Source organism: Malania oleifera, chromosome 4 (genome assembly GCF_029873635.1).
Source record: "Malania oleifera isolate guangnan ecotype guangnan chromosome 4, ASM2987363v1, whole genome shotgun sequence".
In the NCBI taxonomy this organism is placed as follows: domain Eukaryota; kingdom Viridiplantae; phylum Streptophyta; class Magnoliopsida; order Santalales; family Ximeniaceae; genus Malania; species Malania oleifera.
In genome coordinates, this window is record NC_080420.1 from 57,778,785 (window position 1) to 57,802,636 (window position 23,852).

Genomic DNA, 23,852 nt, shown 5'->3' on the forward strand with positions numbered 1-23,852 from the left:
TCAGGATGGAAGATATTCCGAAGACGACATTTAGAACATTGTATGGACACTATGAATTTCTGGTTATGTCATTTGGATTGACAAATGCTCATATAGTGTTTATGGATTTCATGAACAGTGTATTTCACTAGTACTTGGACCAGTTTGTGCTAGTATTTATTGATGATATACTGATGTATTCGAAGAGTCCAGTGGAGCATGAGGAACATCTAAGGATAGTGCTTCAGGTGCTGAGAGAAAAGAAGTTGTACGCAAAGCTCAAGAAGTGTGAGTTTTGGCTAGAACAAGTTACCTTCCTTGGACACGTTATATCTAGGGGTGGTATTTCTATTGATCCGAGTAAGATTGAGGCAATAGTAGACTGGGTATGACCAAAGAATGTGCACGAGGTCAGGAGTTTTCTGGGATTGGCTAGGTACTACCGCAGGTTTGTTGAGGGTTTCTTTAGACTGTCAGGCCCATTGACCAAATTAACCAGGAAGGGAATGAAGTTTGAGTGGTTTGATGAAAGTGAACAGAGCTTCTAGGAATTGAAGCAGTGACTCATCACTGCGCCTAGGTTGATGTTTCCTTCAGGAGAAGAGGGGTTCGTAATTTACAATGATGTGTCCCATAAAGGGCTTAGATGCGTGTTGATGCAGTGAGGGAGAGTGGTAGCCTATGTCTCACAACAATTGAAAGAATATGAGAAGAACTACCCTACCCATGATCTAGAGTTGGCAGCAGTGGTTTATGCGCTGAAGATTTGGAGGTACTATCTATATGGGGGTAGGTGTGAGATATTTACTGACCATAAGAGTTTAAAGTATTCCTTCACGTAGAAGAAATTAAATATGAGGCAGAAAAGATGGCTGGAGTTAATAAAGGATTATGATTGCACTATCAGCTACCACCCAGGAAAAGCTAACATGGTCGCTGATGCTTTAAGCCGAAAATCAGTGGATTCATTTATATCTGCAGTGGAGATTCAGCATCCGATCCAGATGGATCTAAAGAGGCTCAATGTGGAGCTGGTAAAGGGCGATTACCGGACATTTATTGCTAACTTGGTTTTGCAGCAAACTCTATAAGAGAGAATTAAAATAGCTCAGAGGAATGATGCGAATTAGTAGAGCTTATGGGGAAGGTACAAGATGGTCAGGAAATAGAGTTCAACATCTCAGATGATGGAGCCTTGAGGTTCCGTACCAAGTTATGCATTCCTTCCGACCTTGAGATCAAGAAGGTTATTCTGGAGGAAGCACATCGGTCTCTATATACTTTACATCCAGGTAGCACTAAAATGTATAGAGATCTTTGAGAGTCCTTCTGGTGGAGCAACATTAAGAGGGAGATAGCCCAGTATGTGGATCAGTGTTTGACATGCCAGCAAGTGAAAGTTGAGCATCAGAGACTGGCGGGATCATTACAACCACTCCACATTCCTGAGTGGAAGTGTAAGCATATTGATGGATTTCGTGACAGAATTACTGCCGACGTTGCATGGATAGGACGCTATCTGGGTAGTGCTGGATCGACTGACAAAGACTACCCACTTTTTGTCGATTAGAGTTAACTACTCCATGGACAGATTGACTGAGTTATATATCTAGGAGATTGTTAGGCTCCATGGCGTCCCAGTGTCCATAGTTTCAGACAGAGACCCATAGTTCACATCTCGTTTTTGGAAGAGTCTGCAAGAGGCCATGGGTTCTCAATTGTCATTCAACATGGCTTTTCATCCTCAAACAGATGGGCAGACGGAGAGGACAATACAAATTTTGGAGGATATGCCCTGAGCATGTGTGCTAGACTTTGGAGGTCGTTGGATACAGTTTTTCCCACTGGTTGAGTTTGCGTATAGTAAGAGCTGCCAGGCCAGCATTAGGATGGCACCGTATGACGCGTTGTATGGAAGGAGGTTCCAATCCCTGTTATATTGGGATGAGATTGGGGAGAGACATATATTGGGGCCAGAGTTGATACTACAGACTCAGGATAAAGTCAAACTCATTAGAGATAAGATCAAGACATCACAGAGCCGGCAGACGAGTTATGCAGATACTCGCCGACGAGAATTGGAGTTTGACGCAAGAGATCACATATTCTTGAATGTGGCACTGATGAAAGGAGTTATGAGGTTTGGGAGGAAGGTTAAGTTAAGCCCTAAGTATATTGGACCATTCAAGATTCTTGAAAGAGTGAGTCCAGTTGCCTATCGATTGGCATTACCATCGGTCCTGTCTAGGATCCATGACGTATTCCACGTTTCTATGTTGAGAAAATACGTCCCAGACCCCTCTCATGTGATCAGCTATGAAGCATTGGAGTTGGGTGATACTTTAGCTTATGAGGAAGTACCAGTGCAGACTCTTGACTAGAAGGAACAGGAACTACGCATGAAGAAGATTCCACTGGTAAAAGTTTTGTGGCGCAATCATGCCATTGAAGAGGCTTCCTGGGAACTAGAGAATCAGATACGCCAGAGATATCCACAGTTATTCAGTGGAGTTTAGTATTGAGCCAGTCATAATAAAGTGAATAATACTGTGTATTTTGATTTGTATACTGTAACATAGGATAGATAGAGTTTTTAGTTTTGGAACGTGAATGACTTTGGAAGAATTTTGAATAGTTGTAATCTCCCAGAACCCTCTTTGTAATCACGGTATTCCTCCGCCATAAGTGAGGATAATTAATAAAATTGGAAGTGTTTTCTCTAACGATGGGAAGCAAACGAATAACAAATTTCGAGGATGAAATTTTTATAAGGATGGGAGAGTGTAATAATCCCAAAAATGGCTATATAAGATTAGTGCGATGTTTCCAAAAAAAAATTAATTAATTAATTAAATTAAATTTATAAAAAAAGAAAAAAAATAACTAAAATTTATTTTTATTTTTATTAATAAAATATATTATTATTAATATTGATTAAATATTATTATTATTATTATTATTATTATTATTATTATTATTATTATTATTATTATTATTATATAATGAACCTACCTGAAGCTTCCTTTTCGAAGCTTCAAGAGATTGTTGTTGAAAGGAAGCTTGCGCAGGGAGCCTCCCCTTTCTTCTGCGCGCAGGAGTCTCTCTCTCTCTCTCCTCGTTCTCTCTCCCTCTCTCCTCAGTTTCGTGATGGATACTCGCCCAATCGGAAATCAGAAGATACCACTTGACTCTATTTTCCGCTATCGTCATTTCTACCAGAACGGATTGGTTGTGGGAGCAGCGTAGGCGTATCTCCTAGGGTAAGCCAAATCTCTCATTTTACCTCAATTTATTGCGAATTATAAGCCCAATTGACGATTGGACACCACCACGAGAATTTAGGGATAATTCTCTACAAGTATAGTAAAATGGATTTCTCGTGGGGTCGTCGTGGGCATAACCCCAAATTTGGGATAAGGGGGTTATTAAGGGGCTAATTTCTATTTAATTAGTGTTGATTTAGAAATTCTAGAATATTGAACATCTGAGGTTGAAGTAAGATTTTTGAAATTTAGGGTCCGAGTGAGCGCCTCAGGTGTAATTTTAGAACCCGTAGGTTTAGTTCAGAAAATTAAGTGAGGGTGTTAAATATTAGTTTAAATGTTAATTTGGGGTATATGGAGCCTACAGAAGGTTAGATGGGTGTCATTTTGAGGAATGAGTTAATTAATTTGGGGAAAATGCAAATTGCAGGATTTGAGTTTCAGGTGACAAGGGCATAAGATTTGGATTCTAACGAGACTCTCAGTAAGCTAGGTAGGAGGAATAAATTATAACAGTATTTTTAGAACTACTATTTGAATTAATATGTAAAAATGAGCATATGATATCTTGTCTAGAAATTATTATGATATAAATATTAGATAAATTGTGTGGCATATGACGTGTATTGAAAAATATGAAATATAACGATGAGTAATTTCTAAGAAAATATTGAAATAAGAATTATTGATGTGATTAGTGGAAAATAATGAAATATGGTATTTATATGTGAGTAGAAATGATTTCAATTGCATGAAATTAATCCAAAACAGATAGCTGTTCTTTATTCATATCATTTAAACACTACACCCAATACCATGTTGACTTCAAAATCAAACTTCCCCGACCATAAAATTGTAACCAAAAATATTATTTTAAACTATAACAAACCAAAAAGAACAAAAAACTACAACATTGAACTAATATTTGCCTAAGAAATTTGCAGTTGGTGGCAAAAAATTACTTAACTATTTGATTTTTTAAAAATATGGAGTTATGAGATATTTTAAAAATTAAAAGTTAAAATAATTTGTCAGAATTACTTATTACTTATATATTTATACTATATGATATTATTAATAATGAAAACCTTTAATTGTCAATTTTTTTAAATATATAAAAGTAATAATTAGTAAAAGGCATATGATATTTGGATAGATATATAAATATTTTTTGAGAACATATAAAAGCATGTAATTTTGGAAAAGTTGACCAATGAATAACAAATCAATACAATAAAAAATCTAAATAGCATAACAAATATAACATCCAAAAATTGCAATTTTGCAGCAAACAGAATTACCAAAATTACAATATCAAAACTTATCTTAAAAAATACAAGAAAAACCCTAACCTTATAGCAGGCAGCACACGAATGAAACTAAGAAAACTACATTACAACATACAGATAAGAAAAACTTATCTTAATAAAACTACACTACAACATATTAAAAATTAAATTTCATATAACACATAACACATAACAAATGAAATGAATCAAGAAAAACCCTAACCTTAAATTTGGGCGTTTCCAAACGAAGCATTCAATCAGCAAATTGAAGGAGTTAGGTAGTAATTTATAAGACACATTAATAATTTGATCAATTAAACTAACAAACTCTTTAATCAAAAATATGAATTTCAATTTCAAAAAAAAAAAAAGAGCAAACGGTATACATTTTAACTTACCCCATCTCCTCCGTTTATATACTCTTCAACGTTCACGAAGACCGTTCGACGAGCAATGGTTACCTGCCACATGTTCGGCTTCTGCAATCTGCCCTCTACCCTCAGCAACGGTCACCTGCAGTCCTCTTCGGTCTCTCTGCGTCTGTGTCGCCCTCTGCTCTCTGTTTGTGTATAAAAGTGAAGGAGAAAGGACTGTTGAAAGGCCATAGCAAATCTCGCTGTTTGGTTTAGCGAGATTTGTCACACGCCAACTCACAGATTATTTTTGAAGCAAAACTCGCTGTTTCGTCCTGTGAGATTTGCAGGAAGACAATGCCATGCGTCACCATTGGAAGCCCTATCCATGACAAATCTTGCTATTTAGTTCAATGAAATTTGTTTAAATCTTGTTCGACCAAGTAGCGAGATTAGGTGAACGTCATTTTGAAAAATATTTTCCGATATTATTTAATATATTATTTCGGAAAAACCTCTTCCCAAATTTCTGCTGCTCATGTCCTGGGTGACAGAGTGTGTCATCGCGACGAATCAGGCAGCTGACAGCTGATTGGAAATGGAAGGCACTCGGTTGTCATACAATAATTTCATGAGGGCAGGAAAGTAAAATGACATGGCTGTTACTGCAGGGAATCCGCTTTTAGATTTTAGTAGAAAACCCTACTCCAACTCGAGCGGCCCAGTCAACAAATATACGTGCCTTAAGAAGAAATCTTCCGTCGTCTCCCTCCGTGCGTGGAAAATGAAGGCCGCCGGTATTGCTCACCGCCATCCCCACCAGCTTCTCGGCAGCGCTTTCGTCCCCAGAACCAGTCTCAAACAACCGCCTACGGCCACTTCCGTGCGAATGTCCCTCCGAGAGGACGCCCCCTCCCTCGCCGTCGTCGGTGTCACCGGGGCCGTCGGCCAGGAGTTCCTCTCCGTCCTCTCCGACCGCCAATTCCCCTACAGCTCCATCCGAATGCTTGCCTCCAAGCGCTCCGCCGGCAAGCACCTGACCTTCGAGGACAAAGACTACGTCGTCGAAGAACTGACTCTCGACAGCTTCCACGGCGTCGATATTGCTCTCTTCAGTGCCGGAGGCTCCATCAGCAAGCAGTTCGGACCGATCGCCGTTGATTCTGGATCGATTGTTGTCGATAATAGCTCCGCATTTCGGATGGACGAGAATGTGCCGCTTGTTATTCCAGAGGTTAATCCCGAGGCAATGTCGCATATTAAGCTTCGGTCGGGGAAGGGCGCTCTTATAGCTAACCCAAATTGTTCGACTATTATATGTTTGATGGCTGCCACGCCTCTTCATCGACATGCCAAGGTAAGAGTTTTTTTGTTTTGTTTTTTTTTTTTTTGGGCGAGTGGGATAAATGGAATGAAATTTTATTGATGACTATCTGCCAAAATCAATAATCTCATAACTTCATCAGGATAATTATGAGGTTCAAAAATACTGGGTGACCAACAGATCTACAGAACTGAGCTAAACAAGCCTATTATGATGGTGAAGGAATTTATGATTGGAACATAAAAGGATGGTGGAATAATTGCCTCATTGCTCAAGATAGAAGTACAATTCTTCAAGCTTTAAAAATGGAAGTAACTTGACAGGGTCAAAATTTTGTAGAAGTAACAAATGAAGAAGCATTTTCTAATTTAATGCTGATCCTTTTCTATGAGAAAAATAATTGGACCATTATGTCAAAGTCTTAGAAAAATCATTTTTTGTGGTCTTTAAAACATACTTGCATATTTCAAAAGGTCAAAAATTCCTGAACCAAAACATACTTATCTAGTTCAAGGTCAAGAGTCAAGAAATTCCTGATCCCCCTTCTCCAGCCCATTCTTCTACACTCCCTAAAGTATCCCAAAAATTTCCCAGGACTCTCTACATAAACAAAGAAAATCTATTATCTCTATTTCTGTGATAGAACTTGAATTTGTGAATCCCAATATCCTTTAAATAGCCCAGAAAATATTCCCTCTTAATTTCCATTACCTACATGAAACCTTCCACTCAGTTAATGAATTTATCCTTGTTGAGACCAACTCCATTACCCTGAAAAAACACTATGACCAAAAAAACCAAAAATGTCCGTCTTACTGTAAATAATAAAATGGAAACATTATATAGGAGTATTCCCTATCCACAAATCCTTCTAAAAGTTGATTTCGGCACCATTCCCCATCTTGTATGTAGCCAAAGAGATAAAAAAAGGTGGGCTAAATTCAAGAGAGAAGTTTCCAAGGACTAGCATGGATACCTTTCCTTCCACCTTAGCATCCCATCCATTTCAACGCAGGCCATATTTACTTTTGATTACCTTATGCTGAAGGGGTCTAACTGCTAAAGATAGCTTGGTAACAGACCCCCAAAGAAATGTTCTTGTACACTGAGCTCTCAATCCCCAATCCTCCTATAGAATTTGGCCACTCTCAACCTCTTACCTTACTAAATGGTCTTATCTACCCTCCCCCATTTCTGGCCAAAGAAGATCTCATAAACTTTTCTAGCATTCCAGCCCTTATTGACAAGCTGAAACTAAAGTAATGCAACAACTTAAAGAAAATTTATACACTTTCACCCATCTAGCCTCTTGGCCACTTGCTCCTCAACAAGATCCCAAAAAGAAGTTGCACAAGGACCACCTCCCAAAGGGAGACCTAAGTATGTCATAGGTCTCTCCTTCATTCTATGGGCTGGGAGTTAAGAACAGAATTGCCAGCAAACAATCAGAAGCACGCGAAGGACCAGAATTAGCTGCCAGGACATTTTGTTAGTAAATAGCAGATTTGAGCAATCAAAGGTATTTAAAGAACCAAATTTGGCTTTCAAAGTAGTGGAAAATACAAATAAAAGTCCCTTAAGCCTCATTTAGAAAAAATTTCAAAATCAATCAGTTCAGAATTATCAGCCAAGAAATGAAAGCATGTTTTGGAACATGCTTCTTAAAACAAATTGGCATTTGCCCAAGGAACCAAGGGAGCCTTTACTCTCAAGTGATTTCTACCTGATTTAAGAGAGAAGATGCTTGGGGAGTCAGCTTCCCAATAAATTTGATCAGCAGCATACACATTGAAACAAGCACAGTTGGAATTCTTGAATAAAATCAACAAAACAGGAGAAGTTGGAAGATGGCCAATCCGGAGAACTAATTTCCCACACCACTGCTGCAACTTTAGCGTTAGCTGTTAGACCAAAATCTTGCTCTATTTGAGCAGTGAGCACCATAAGCCAAAAACAGAGAACAAACAAGACCCCAATTATCAAAAAACAGGATGTTTATAGAAAGGCTCTTGCTGCTTCTACTTTGGTTAACAGTATTTTCTCTCAGGAAGCTGGACTGATTGGATTACTGCAGCTAGTTCCTCTCACACATTGGTTTCTCAAATCTGCAGGCTCATTTAGGCAGCTTACCATATTTGGGGAGCTAGAAATTTGGAACTCCATGAAAATATGTTGATGTTAATTCTGTTATTAATGAAGTTCTTTTTGATGCAGGACTCATTACGTAACGGTTGCGGCCGTTATTTAAAACCATGTGTAGGAGGATGGATTTTGCATATTGGTAAAGTTAAGCCAAATAGTTGTAGTGCTAGGATTGTGGCTAATTTGGAGCTGGATTAGGTTCACAGTTTTAGCCTCTGCTTCTTTTTGTTTAGATTTCCTGTTTTTTCTGCTATGCTTACTATATTTTTTTTCCCTTCTCCCAAAAGAAAAAAACACTATAGTGCAGTCTCTTATGGTCCTACATTGGAGGTGTACTAGGAAAATCTTAGGCTTATAAGTTTGGTTTGGGATCCAACCATGTGAGGCGCCTTTTATAGGGCAAATCCATGAGGGCAGTGGGCCAAAGCAGACAATGCCTCACTGGAGTTGGGCCCAAGACTGTTATGTTTGGTATCAGAGCCACTGTAGGGGTAAGTGGTAACATCATGTGGGACCCTGCTTGGAGGCAGTCTGACGAGGACGTAAGAGATTAGATAGGGGAGAATGTCATGGTCCCACATTGGATTTGTGTTAGGGAAATCTTGAGTTTATAAGGTTGGTTTGGGCTCCAACTATGTGAAGCGCCTTTTATAGGACAAATCTGTGAGGGCAGTGGGCCAAAGAGGACAATACCTCACTGAAGTTGGGCCCAAGGCCATTACACAGTCCTCATTCTGCCCCATGGGGTGGGTGATTGTAATTCTTTTTTGTTTTTTTTATAGGTTTGCTAATGGCAAGAGGAGAAAGAATATGATCTTGGAATTGGAATTGGAATTGGAATTTTGGGGTGTTTGGTGGGTGGGGTGGTTGAGGTTAATATTGATAATTTTTTGCTAATCTGTTTGGGGAGGATGGGTGTAGGCCCTATGCTTGAGGGGTTAGAGTGGAGTGATGGTTTTAAGTAGCAGCCCTGACTATTACGTAATGGTGTTACATAATGGTTTTTTGGTTTCCAAATACTGTTATACCCACAGTAGTCAAAGGCGTGCCTCTGTTATACACACAGTAGTCAGGCACACCTAGGTGTGGGTCGCACTGAGGCAATGAGGCTTGCACCTCGTAGGGGTTGAGGCGAGGCGACCTTTAAGAGGCACAGGGGCATACTGAGGCATAGCGAGGCACATCTCACAAATTTTCAGATTATACTCTTTTTTTTTCACTTCTCTTTAATCTCAGCTATCTTTTTTTTTTTTTTCCCCTTTATTTCTTTTTGCTGTATTTATGGAATTGCTTCCACTTTTTCCTGATATATGTCCTCAGCTGCTCTCCGACTTCTTCCTTCTTTTCTTCTTCTTCCGGCCTGCTGTGCTCTCGGTCAAAGCTGTGAAGCCCTCTTTTTTCTTTTTATTTTATTTTTTTAAACAAATACCAATAAACATCACTACAAGAAGGTGGACATTGATCCAGTAAGTTGGTTGTCTGTTTCTTTTCCGGAAATTTCTGCTCTGCTGCTCCTCAGTCTTCTTCTTCTTCTTCTTCTTCTTCTTCTGAACTGCTCTGCTGCTCTGTGCCACCTCATTTATGTTCTTTTTTTTTCCCCTACTTTTTGGCAGTTTTATTTGGAAAATGAGCTGTTTTATCTTCCTGGAAGCATTTCTTTTTCTCAAATTTCTACTTCTGCAATCTGGAATTTCAAGCATTTCAGTCAGTGCTGCACTGCTGCTGCTTTTGCCGTTTTCTTTATATTTATATATATATATATATATATATATATATATATTTTAAATTTCCCTGCTGCTTCTCTTTTGTGGAACTTATGGCATGAACATCAGATATTATGAAAATTTGTGTTATAGTATTCTTTTTTATGCCCTTTTGAGTATTTTGATATTTTAAAATTCAAATGTTAGTCCTAATGTGTTTACAATCAAAAATCCATTATGTAGGGTTATTTACAGACAATTTTAACAGATGTGTGCCTCACTTTCATGAGGCGCGCGCCTTTGCCTTGCGCCTAGGCTCCAGGCACCCTTTGCGCCTTAGTGTGCTTTGCACCTTGGACTACCATGGCTACACATCACTAAAATTGGTAGGAAGAAAATTCACATCTGTAATGGCCGCTATGGACCACTACCATTTAATAACAGTAGTAGCGACTGTTATGTAACTGCTACCAGACTTTTACAGCAAAACATATGTATATTTTAACTTTTTCTTTTCATTTTTCATTTTTTTCCCTTTCACAACTCATTTTGATAAGCTATGTGAAAGGGGAGTAGAGAAGATAATGAGGATGATGATGTTACAAAAAAAAATTATTTTTATTAATATTCGCAGGAGTTGCATTAATTAACAAATTTTGATATGAATTAACACTATTTTGTTAAAAACATATTTTGATAATATTAGTAATTTATATTTCTTTTTTATATTTTTCAACTTCAACCTTCTTTTCTTTCTAGGATTCTAGTTTTGTCGTGTTCAAGTTAGTACTTTATTTATTTAGTCATAAATTTTATTAATTTATATTTTATAATTTTGAAGCTTAGGTTATAGCTATACAATATAACTCACTAGTCTAAATTTATTATATTTTATACTTTCAAAAATAAAATAATAAAAATTGTTTAAATTGTTGTATTGTTTGTATATCTCATGTGCCTAATAGATTAATGGAGTGTATGATATATTTTATTTTATTAATTGATTTATCACACATATGATCAATTAAAAAGTGAAAAAAAATATAATTTTATCTGCCAATAGTGGTTTAAAAAAAATGTAAAATTTATTACCATTACTAAACAATGCTAGCGAGTTGAGCTAATGGATCCAGAATGCACTAAAACTCTTTTAAAGAAGTTTTGAGAGCTTAAAACATGTAGATAAACCAATATAAATAAGAATGTGTGTTTGAAAAAAATTTACGGCTGTTACTCCCCTTTCTCTATGTAACATCTGCTACTTTTCTTTTCACCCGATATTGTTACGCTATGCTATTCTCTACCATTATTTAAAGTCATGAGTGGAGTCTAATTTCTAGAGAGAAGATGGTTTGGTTGGAAAAACCTTTTGAGGAAAGTGAGGTGAAGGTGGTTGTGTTTGGAATGTGAAGGATAAGGCCCCCTGCTCAGAGGGGTTTTATATGGTTTTTATCAGGACTGTTCGGATGTGGTTGGGGGGGATTTAATGAAGATATTAAGGAATTCTATTTTTAATGGGATCTCAAGTAAGAGTATTAACTGAACTTTTATCACTTTGGTGCCTAAGAAGAATAGGCCTATTAAAGTTACTGATTTTCGGCCTATTAGTCCTGTTATGAGTATCACATTAGTAGCTGATAGCATGAGTTATGTGATTGGTGATGCTATTGCTGAGGGCCGGTGGCTCAAAGTGATTTTGTGAGGGTAGGCAGATTGTGGATGCTATTTTGGTGGTTAATGACTAATGAGATTGCTGAGAATGTTCGGAGGAGGAAAGAAAAACAGGTTGTGTTTAAAGTGGATCTTGAAAAGGCTTATGATCAAATAAGTTGTAATTTTTCAGATAAAATCTTCATTTAGGTGGGGGTTTGACAGGAGGTGGCAATGTTGGATGACGGGGTGCTTGTCTAATGCTTTATTTTTTATTTTTTATTTTTTCCCAAGCTATTATTAATGGAGAAAGGTCATAGTTTATGGCTTCAAAAGGGGTTGGGCAAGGGGATTGACTTTCTCCTTTTGAGTAGATTGGTTCATCAGGCCATAGTAAATTTTTAATACCCAACACCCTCTCGGGGGTTGTATGCAGTAGCATGGTGTGGTATCCCATGTTGGCCCTTGACTTATCTTGGAGTCCCTTTGGGTGGTAACCTTAGGTCGGTTGGGTTTTGGGATTCTGTAGTGAAGAAAATGTATAAGTTAGATGATTAGAAGGGTGCTTCATTCTCTTTGGGTGGGAGGATCACCCTTATTCAGAATCTTTCTAGCATCTCTTCCTCTCTTCTTTTCTATTTTTACTGTGGGTGTTGCTAGAAATATTGTTAGAGTGATAAGAGATTTTCTTTGGTCTAGGATGGGGAGAAGAGGAATGGTTAGTTGGTAGATTGTTTGTTGATGGAAAGAAGATGGGGATTTGGGTCTTGGGATGGTGTATTGGGTAAATGGCTTTGGCGTTTTCTTTTAAAGGAAAATTACCCTTGGCATAAATTTACTAGAAGTGAATTTTTCATGCAGGTTAATGAGTGGGATGCTTCTACTGGGCTTAGGTGTTCTTTTGAAAGCTTGCGGAAGTGTATTTTGCGTATTTATTCTATTTTTATCCCATACACCAAATCTAATGTAGGTAATGGTTATCGCATTCGGATTTGGAATGACAATTGTGCGTGATTTTGCTCTTTGGACTTTTCTTTCATATTTATAGTGTTTTCTCTTTGCATAATGAATCTGTGTTTTCCTTTTTAATTCAAAGGGAGATGAGCTCTCTTGGTATTTTCATTTTCTTAGGCATCTTAATGATAGGGAGGTGATGGAGCTATTGTCCTTGTCATGCTTGGTTGAAGGAATTCCCCCTTCCATCAGGATGGACTATCAGTACTGGATTCTAGACTCTTCAGGGAGTACTGCAAATTTGTTTTTTAAGTTCTTAATCCCTTAGTATCTGTCTTACCCATTTTATTGTACCATTTGGAAGGTCAAAGTCCCTTACAAGATTAAAGAATTTACTTGGTTAGTTGTTCTTAATAGAGTTAACACTAACAATTTCTTGAGGAGTAGGAGTCCTTTTAAGGCTCTATGCCCCAATGTTTGTTCACTATGCTTTGTAAGTTTAGGATCTGTTTTTCACTAGCGCCTTCATTGTACATTTTCTTGGAGGATTTGGAGTAATCTTTTTGGTCTATTTGGATTTTGGAGTGAATAGGGTTTGTTCAAATTTGATGGAGGATTCCATAGCTATCTAATTAAGGGTTTCTGGAAGAAATACAGATGGATCAGCTTTGTGGAGATGTGGTATGTTTGCTGTCTTGGGGGATTATTTGGTTTGAGAGGAATGCTTGTTATTTTCATTGGGAAAAAGTTATCTTGCTCAGTGCTGTGGGATAGGATACAGCATATGGCAGCGGTTGTTTTAAAGAAGCATCTTTTTTTTGTTCTTCAATGCGATTGGAAGGCAGTTCTGTTTTGGCGTTTTTTCTTCTTTTTGGTGCTCATCTCTTATAAGGAGGATTTCTTATGCTCCTTTTTTTTGTATATTCTCCCTTCTACAATAAAATCTCTCGTTTTTTTTTTATATTGAAAGAAAACGGAAAGAAAAACAAACTTGAAAATTTTTGATATTAGTTTGCATTTTTTAGGTTAGACAAGCAATCATGTTACTAATATACAAATGATTTTCTAGAAACGAAAAAGTAAAATTCATCTTTTTCCTAATCATAAATACATAATTGATACCAGTCCTTTAAAGGTTTGTAAGTTTGTAACTAGATGCTAACTTGTGTGATGAATCTGTGGGCCATGACCTTGTGAATTCAAGGTTCCCTTTTTTTGTCTTCAATTTTATATATTACATAGTTGAGATCCATACATAGATGTCCTTAAAGACATCACTGATCATTCTATTTAGATGGCTTTAACTGACTTTGGTTACTTTTAATATTAAGGGAATGTGAGAAGATGTGCCATAGTTTTTTGGGAGGATGACAATCTGTTTTCTTTAACTCATTCACAATTTGTTCATATGAAAACTGTGCTGGTGGAACCTTTTCAATTAATGTGTTAAATTGCTATTTCAAGAAGGGGGCATTTTATTGACCTGAAGTGTGGTGTGTACTTATTAAAGGTGTTAAAACATTTTATTTTCTGGATTGTTGAGCTTATCCCTCTTATTGTTTTTTGGATGATAATCATGGAGCAAAAAGAATTGTTGGGCTTTCAAAGATGTTAATATTTGTATTGATACTTTAAAGGACACGAGGTTCAAAATATTGTATTTCTTGTTTTAGCTGGCAGCATTTTTTCAGAACTCAGAAGTCCGGCTGCCATTGATTTTGTTGGTCCTATTTTCTTGTAAATCCCTCTGTTTTATTTGGGTTGCACCCTGTTTGCCTCTCTTAGTGGATTTTTCTCTTTGCTTCTAAGAAGACTAAATAGAAACATATAAGTATATATTTATGTGCTCATGCAGAATAAAGTATATTAGTAATCAATATCCATCTATTAATAGAAAATGACTGACAAATGAAACGGCCAAAATGATATTAATTGTATTTATTAACTAATGGTTGTAATCCATTGCTGAAACCTTGGTGCACTTGAGCAGAATGATTTATCATATTGAGTTAAAATCAAAGGATATTGGGGACACGAGTGTATGGGTTCATCTTAGATCTGCACTCATTACTGATTGTAGGTATAGCTAAAGTGCTCTAGGCAAGTTAGACATAATGGTATTGTGATGCCTCACTGAATTCCTGGTTAAATGTACTTTGCAGGTAACACGAATGGTTGTTAGCACATATCAGGCAGCAAGTGGTGCTGGTGCTGCTGCAATGGAAGAGCTTGAACTGCAGACTCGTGAGGTTTATTCTATTTATCCTGTCTCACTAAATTGATTTTGGTTTGGTTGTTGCTTTTATAAATCGAACATGAAAATCTAATTAATACTATCAATGTTCCATGCTGATCTGTTTTCCCCATTTTTTTCTGAGAAGGTCCTTGAAGGGAAACAACCAACTTGTAGAATCTTTAAGCAACAGGTCACTTTTCTTCTCATGTCTCATGTTGTGATATCATAATACACACACAAACATTCATGCGCTCTTCTATTCTTTCTCTTGCACTTTTTAATCACTCTTTTTACTTAATACAGTATGCCTTTAATTTATTCTCTCATAATGCACCTGTCCTCTCAAATGGATACAATGAAGAGGAAATGAAATTGGTGAAAGAGACGAGGAAAATTTGGGTAAGAATTGAAATTGAATTTTTTATTTACAGTTTCTTGTACCTTTGGAGATCACTAATTTTTGTAGTCTATGTCACATGATTTTGACAATCTGTTTTGTAGAGTGACGGGAATGTCAAAGTGACTGCCACATGTATACGAGTTCCTGTTATGCGCGCACATGCTGAAAGTGTGAATCTTCAATTTGAGAAACCCCTAGACGAGGTAATATTCTGATGATTTGAGCTACTGTTTTGCCTTTTAAACCCAAATTTGCATTTCTAAGGAAATATTCTTTTGAAAGGCTTTATACATAAATCATCACCATTCACTAGTGGTTATGAGTTTGAAAAATTGAGCCCCAGATTGTGGATCGTAACAATGTGTGTAATAAATGTGCCTTATGTGCCTTTATGTTATGAATTTCCATTCTGCTTTATATCAACGATTGCCCTTTGAGTCTGCAAATTTTTGTTATTATCTTAATGTGTTATGTTTTCCTGTATCGCTATATGCTATTTTTTGTCTTTGTTTTTATTTTTTTGTGTTCAAACATCTATATGTTTGAAAGTATGTCCTTACAAATTGTCGGTTCGAATTGATTTAGGTGATGTGTTAATATATTTTCATCCAGTGTTTCCTGTTACATAATAATCTACAAATCTTTACTTTTCTTTATCAAGGCTACCTCCTTTATCTTCAATTTTCTTCAAAATGTCTTTCCACTTCGTCACTCTTGTCATATTACTCTTGACTATTGAGCTATTGTTTGTTTTGCTATGAGGGCAGGATCTCCAATAATATTCAGGGTGTTGTGATACCTTTTAACTTCTCTCATGGTTTAGACTAGAAGGGAGCCTGATATGCACTGATACTCTCACCATCCTTGAAGTTATTTAAGTCATTCTGAGCCTTAAAACCTAAATTACTTTTTTCTTTAATATCTGGCGTTTATTGGCTCTGTGCCCTTGAATATATGCTTGCCTCTATATACATGGAATACAAGTTCCCATTGTTTGACATGTGTCATTCATAATGGAGCACTACAGATAGGCTCGCCCTGCGCCTGGCCTCCCTGTGGGGAGCTCAGCCAGCATATTTTTGTTGTTAGTTCTGAGGAAAAGATAATTCCTAGTTACTTATAGTTTGACCTGGTAATTTATTCAATACTATTATTTTGATGGTAGTAATTTTACTATGTAGTAGCATTACTAGTAATAATAATAATACTAGTAGTAGTAGTAGTCAGTGTTTTAAAAGCCGAAGGCGTGAGGCGTTTTACCCTCCATGAGGTGAGGTGTAAGCCTCAAGGCGTTGAGGTGTGAGCATTTTGGGATTATATTTTTTAAAAATAATTAATAAATAAAAAAATTTATATATAGTATAAAAATGAGAAAAATGCTAGAATAATGGAGAAACAAATAAAAACATAATTCTTAAGTATCATATAGGCCAATTTTAGCTAACAAACTCAAACAATTCATGTTAAAAATAAGCCATAAGTTTACAAAAAAAGAGAAAAAGCCAAATTACAGCATCACAATGTCTCATAATCCAAGATTCTAATTTCTAAGACTCTAAATCTTGATCAACAATGTTCAGAGGGAACTATCAAGATCTTCATCAAAGTCCTCATCTTGATCAAAATCATCTATAATAGGAGTTCTTCCACTAATAAATTCCTCTCCCACTTCAACATCATCGTCTTCCTCAATTGTGCCCAATGTTGGCCTCTTGCATTTGTTTTGAGTGCCTACATATTCAATAAAGCTATAGGTTAGGAGTTAGGAGAAATGGAGAATTATAAATTAGTAGATTCAAAAATGACTATTGATATGTATGTACTCAAGTTCTCACAATAATCACTAATCTTCCTTTTGCTAGGAAGATTAGAATGTGAGCTACCAGAAGCTTGTGTTTTGAGCATCATCTCCTTCAAAAGTACCGCGGGCAAAGCTCTAATAGCATCAACATCTAGGAGATGTTCATCATCAAACCAAGAAGTATCTTTTGGGAGGATAGGTTCTTTCTCTGTGATCCATTCATCATTTGAAGCTGCTTCCGACACCAATATTGGATTATAATTTTGTCTTCTTCTTATAGCTCTCTCCTTCAGTTTGGTGTTGTACTTGACGTAAACTAGAGCATTCAATCTCTTGTGCTCTAATCTATTCCTCTCTTTCGTATGAATCTAAAAATTGAGTTTAAGACATTTAAATTTTTAGATATTAGAAGATAGTTTCATATTTGAATGAAACCATAATAACATGGCATTTGTAAGAAGTAAGAACTAAGAACCTGCTCAAATGTGCTCCAATTCCTCTTACATCCACTAGCACTACATGTCGGGCTAAGAACACAAATAGCAAGCTTCATGAATTCTGGGGTCTTTGTCCCAAAACGCTTCCACCAATTAGCTACAAAAGAAAAAATCCAAGTTTAAGTTCCAAGTTATAAGAAGAAACAAGGATAGAGTACTACTAATTAACTTATTTTTATTGAAATATTATTTTTACCTGGAATTCTCAACATTCTGGAGTCAATAGCCACTTGAGACCCAAAATCCCCTCGTGCATTATCAAACAAATCCAATTGGATGTCTATAGCTAGCCTCTCCTCATATGACAACATTCTATCCATGCATTCATATAGTCCTTGCTTCACTTCTTCACAATCAGAGAAGTTCTCCTTATAACGCAATTGGGGATTTAAATAATATCCTGCAGCATATAAAGGGTGATGAAGTTGTGGAGTCCATCTATCATCTATTTTGCTCCAAATGGGTCCATATTTCTTCTCATTTCTAGAAAAATTTGCAGCAATTTTTTCCTTCGCCGAATCCATCATCTCATAGAGAGACCCCATGGCTGGTCTTCCCTCAGAATTAACTTCCCTTAGAACACATACAAGATGGACAACATTCTTGATAACATACGCCACGTGAGGCCAAAAATGTTGGTCAAATAAAATTATTGAGCGACTCCTTATACCTTTATGCATTTTTGCATATGTAGGTACCACATCTACGAAGAAAACATAGATTGAAGACCTTGCTTTTGTTTGTAAATGCTCTGAAGTGTCAAAAATGCAAGTAGCAAAGCATATCACTACAGGGCGGATGAGTTCTTTGTTGTTGGTGAAATGCTTCCTCATCATTGCAAGTACATAGGAATGATTATAAATAAATTTCACAACTTGCTTAGCCTTTAGGATTGTGCTTGCATTGATCTTCAATTTTTCAATATCCTCCAACATGAGATCCAAACTATGTGTAGCGCATGGAGTCCAATAAAGCTTCTCCCTCTTTTCCAAAAAGCTTTTTTCCACCATTTTTCATGTTCTTTGCAGTATTAGTTATCACCTGCACAACATTTTCCTCATCAACTTCCTCAACCACCTCATCCATATACTTAAAATCAAATCACCATTTTTTATAGAATCAAAAGCATAAATGGATTTTAAAAACCATGTTCCAGTAGGACTATTCACAAGGAAATTAATCAAGACCCTTGAACACCCATCAGTCCATACATCAACCATGATAGAACATCCATATTCCTTCCAAGCTTTTTTGTGGTCTTTCAACATATCATCGATATCTTTCACTTCATCTTTAAGGATCCACGTCCTCATCTCATGCATAGATGGAGGCTTGAAACGTGGCCCATAATTAGCAATACCATCCACCATAACTTGCCAATGTATGTCAGCCATCAAATTAAATGGTAAAACATTATCGATATCTTTCACTTCATCTTTAAGGATCCACGTCCTCATCTTATGCATAGATGGAGGCTTGAAACTTGGCCCATAATTAGCAATACCATCCACCATGACCTACCAATATATGTCATCCATCAAATTAAATGGTAAAGCATTGTTGAACACACAACGGCCAACTTTCCTACACACTTCATTTCTTTCTTCCTTCTTCCATTTTGAGTTTAGAGTGGATTGTTTGGTCTGAAAATTGAAACTTATCCATTGGACCTTTAGCCTTAGGAGTATGTCCACTCCCACTATTCTGCTACTCAAAATCTCCAATTAATGGAGACATAGCACTCTGAGTCCCTCCTCTTGGACCCTACCCAGTCTCTTCAACAAGTTTATTTCTTTTACCCTTCTCTTCTCGGAATTTTTCAAGAGCAATCTTGCACTCATCACTCATGTTTTGAGGGGTTTTTGGGCAAGGTTTCATTCCATTCCTTGTTCCAGCCAAATGATGTTTAAATCTTGTGACAGTCTCACTACAACGATGATCACAAAATTTGCATCTAAAATATTTTTCTCCATCAACTTCTTTTATGTATTTACAAACAAAATCTTTTTTCTGCCCCTTAGAATCAACTTCAGACATGTTTCAGCAGGTGCAACAAGATTTAAACAATTAAAATTTGAAATAAAAACCTTAGAGACCAGAGACGAGAACCTCAGACTTGTTGAACAGAGACTTCGAAAGAGAGAGTTGAGGCTTCGAGAGAGAGCAGAGGCTTTGTCGAGCTTCGGCAAGGCTTCAAAAGAGAGAGCAGAGGCTTCGTTGAGGCTTCGAAGAGAGAGCAAAGGCTTCGTTAGGCTTCGTTGATAGGGTAGAGGAGAAGAAGCTTTGCAGGAGAGAGAGGGAGGATAGGATTTCAGTGCATTCTGGGACCTGGCCTTTTAAAAATGTGTTTTAACCTAGGAATACCGAAAGGCGTACGCCTTGAAGCTGAGGCGTAAAAAGACAATGGTTGTTGTTTGAGGCATACGCCTTTTTGCCAAATTTGTACGATTTTATGGAGTTGTGCCTTTTTCACATACGCCTTGGTGCATTTTTGCCCTAAAACGCCCCTCAAAAACGCCTTTCAAATCACTGATGATAGTAGCAACAGCAGCAGTAGTAGTAGTTGTACTACTACTACTACTACATGGGCATGGATGTAGTGTGCGCTCTATAACTTTTTATTTTTTAAAACTTTTAAAAAAGTATAAAAAAAAAAATAAAAAATTAAATTGTATAATGACATTTTGGGATAGTTGTTGATAGATATAGGGGTATTTTGGGATAATTATGAGTAATTTGAGGGATAAATTTGATATAATTATAAGGGTATTTTGAGATATTTGTGGGTAATTAAAGGAATATTTTGGAATAATCATTGGAAGTTATAGGGATAAATTTGACATTTTTGAAAGAGGACACCAAATGGGGGAATCCCCTTTATAGTACTATACATTAGTATAATAATAATACTATGTATAACAATAAGGGTGTATGCTTAGTTTAGGGCTTCAAAACAAGGGTGAAGTGATGAGGTATGCTTAGTTTAGGCCTTCAAATTCATTTATCTTTTCCAATTTTTTTCCTTCAAATTTGAGCTTGAAATTTTCAAAAACAAATTTGACAGTAGAGTTACGATTCGATACCTCCAAAACTCAATTTTTACCAAAATTTTGATGTTGTAGTAGTAGTAATAGTAGTAGGCAAGATGCATTTTAGTAGTAGTAGTAAAAATGCATTTGACAGTTGTATATATATATATATATATATAGAGTTTCGATTCAATACCAAAATTTTGATGTTGTAGTTGTAGGAGTAGTAGTAGTAGTAGTAGTAGTAGTAAGTGAGAGGGCATTTTAGTAGTAGTAAAGCGAATTTGATGGTTGTGTTTCGATTCGATACCTTCCAAAACTCAAAATTTTGGTAAAATTTTGATGTTTCAACTGAAATTTAAGTCATTGTCAGTAGTAGTAGTTGTAGTAGGTGAGAGGCCATTTTAGTAGTAGTAAAAAAGAATTTGACAGTTGAGTTTCTATTTGATACCCTCCAAAACTCAATTTTTTAGTAGTGGGAATGAATCACTGAATGTCAGATATTTTATTTATCATCCCAGTTGCACCTTTTAAGTGAATGATTTGTTATAAAATTTATACTCCAGACAAAAGCAAGGCCTTCCTAGTTCTTTGAACTATTTGATCTTTTAATCCAATTCTATGCTGTTTTCCCAGGACACGGCAAGGGATATTCTGAAGAATGCTGCGGGTGTGGTGGTTATTGATGATCGAACATCTAATTACTTCCCAACTCCATTGGAGGTATCAAACAAAGATGATGTTGCAGTAGGAAGGATACGCAGCGATGTGTCTCAAGATGGAAATCATGGGTAAGGCTGATTTGCAAATTCCAAGCCCTTCTCTCCTCCAGAAGGTACATATGTTTTAGCAAACCTTGATATTAATAAATGAGGAACTTTTATCTAGGTTGGATATCTTTGTTTGTGGCGATCAAATACGCAAGGGAGCTGCGCTTAATGCTGTCCAGATAGCTGAGATGCTGCTGTAGTTCACATTTGATTCCACTAGGATGTATGATTAGGTGAGATGAATATTTTAGGGTTGAGGAAGCACTTGTACCTTGGATGGAGATCTTTCCTGTTGCGAAGTAACTTTGGGTTACCCCTATTAACTTCCCCCCATGGAGTTTCCAAAATTTTTGATATATTTATTGGCAGTTAACTCCTTCCATTTGAAGAAGTTTTTGTATAAAATAATTTTGTAATTTCATAACTTTGTGCACAAACATTAAAAATGAGTGAGAATATGTATCACGTGATTTGAATTAACTCTTTTCACTTGCCTTTCCATCCAACCTTTTTAGTGAGTATATCCATTGAGCATGTTTTATATTTTGCAAGTGAACTGAATTCTTTAGTATACGTTGTAAAATTATTTATTAAGATCTGTTCATGCACGTCGACGATATTTTAATGAGAAAATTATAGGGGATTTAACTTGGGTAGGCCTCCTAGCCCTTAAACACAGATTTGGAGGAAAGAAAATGTCTCTGCTTATTAAGGTTGTGTTTGGGAGCTTAAGTTTTAATTTTTGGTTTTCTCGCCAATCTCCTTTCAGCCTCCGATGCAATTTTGACTTTATTTGCTTCCTGTCTGGAAATGCCCCTGCTGAATAGCACGACGGGCTTGTTGATGTTACCTCTTGGACTGATTAAGATCCATAAAGATGTAGGCATTTCTTGAATAATACTTTCTATGATGTTTGCTCCGCAGAAGATGTATAGCAGAGCTGTTCTTCGATAAGAGATGACTAATAATGAACCGAAACGGGGAGATGTGATCTCTCAGTATCTTAGGCGTTTCTTGGGGATTAAAAATAAAATAAAATTGGAGGTTCCATCTGTTAAAGAATCCCAAAACATTTCAAAATTATTAGGGTGAAGATCCATTTAATTCCATCATTGGATTTACAAATATGAAAAATAAATCCAGCTTTGTGTGTGTGTGTAAAAGCAGCTTGGAACAGTGATGAATTTATTCAATGAGGGGTTTAACCCGCTATTGGAGATATTGTATACGGTTCGGTTCGGTTTTGGTTAGAACCAAAAATCGAACCGAAATTTTCGGTTTTGGGATTTCCAAACCGAAATTATTCTTTAATTGAAAACTGAAAATGTGGCGGTTCGGTTGTGGTTTTTCAATTTTAAACCAATTTTTTTTATAAAAAAAAAAAACTTTATTTTTCATAAAGTTGTTGAAAATTTATTGAGCATTTTAATTTTTTATAGGGATTCGTAATTTTAACAAAATAAAATTTGTTGGACACTTTTAACAAAAATAACCTTTATTTTTTATAAAGTTCTTAAAAATTTATTGAGGATTTTTATTTTCTATAGTGGCTATATGGCTATATTGCATGCTATATTTTTACTAGCCGTATTATATATATATATCTTATATAAATCAGTTTTTTTGGTTTGGTTTCAACATAAAATCGAAACCGAAACCGAAATCGAAATCAAAATCGAAACCGAACATTTTTATTTTTGAGAATTGCAACCGAAACCGAAAATCGAAAAACTGAACCGTTTATGGTTTTGGTTCGGTTTCAGTCCGATTTTCGATTTTTCGATAATTTTTGTACACCCCTAGAGATAATCTTGGAGATCATTTTATATCCCACATCGCACAAGCTAGTATGCAGGCAAGTGGTGGACTAAATTAGCATAGGGGGATTTTGAGTTTAACAGCAATATAAGCATGGTTGAGTTCTATCTTAGTCATTAAAGAGCAATATAAGTGTGGTTGATTTCTATCTTAGTTGCCTATCATTCTTGATTAAGCTCTTCTTATTATTACCTTTCTCTTTGTGAATGAAGACTTTTATCAATAATATGCCAGTGTTGTGCTGGGCATTCTACTTGTGCCAAACGCCAATACTATAACTAATGCCATTGAATACATAAAAATTAAAGTAATGTAAAACCTAATAATAAAAGACAGTAAAAAGAACAAGACAAGAATTTAATGAAGTTCGGTACAAAATTACCTGTGTCCTCGGGTGTTGACGATCAATACACTACTTCTTGACAAAGTACAGCTTTGAGGTGTGATTTATAAGTGGAGAGGTGAGCTCTTTATATTGCTTCAACCTCAAGTCCAAAAAACTCTTCCCACCAATGTGGGACAAACAAAAAAAGTTCAACACAACTTTTCTACCAATGTGGGATAAACAAAAACCAACAAATCTCCTACCTTGACAATAAATTCAACAAATTTTTCAGTCACCAACATTCTCTGGAGTTCCACAT

General features: G+C 36.3%; 1 protein-coding gene across 1 annotated transcript; it reads left to right on the forward strand.

The window, feature by feature from the left end:
- The first annotated feature begins 5,556 nt into the window (after positions 1 to 5,556).
- On the forward strand, positions 5,557 to 21,870 carry LOC131153121 (uncharacterized). Its single transcript, XM_058105192.1, has 7 exons — positions 5,557 to 6,241; positions 14,820 to 14,906; positions 15,039 to 15,083; positions 15,197 to 15,292; positions 15,395 to 15,496; positions 21,257 to 21,411; positions 21,509 to 21,870. Exons 1-7 carry the CDS (start codon positions 5,669 to 5,671, stop codon positions 21,588 to 21,590), a joined length of 1,140 nt encoding a protein of 379 aa, XP_057961175.1. The 5' UTR covers positions 5,557 to 5,668; the 3' UTR covers positions 21,591 to 21,870.
- The last annotated feature ends 1,982 nt before the right edge of the window (positions 21,871 to 23,852 follow it).

What these genes read in the sequence shown, in the direction of transcription:
- LOC131153121 (XM_058105192.1), top strand. Translation starts at nt 5,669, where the DNA reads ATGAAGGCCGCCGGTATTGCTCACCGCCATCCCCACCAGCTTCTCGGC. An exon ending in TTGAACTGCAGACTCGTGAG is followed by an intron (nt 14,907 to 15,038) that starts GTTTATTCTATT and finishes TTTTCTGAGAAG; the next exon opens with GTCCTTGAAGGGAAACAACC. An exon ending in AAGAGACGAGGAAAATTTGG is followed by an intron (nt 15,293 to 15,394) that starts GTAAGAATTGAA and finishes TCTGTTTTGTAG; the next exon opens with AGTGACGGGAATGTCAAAGT.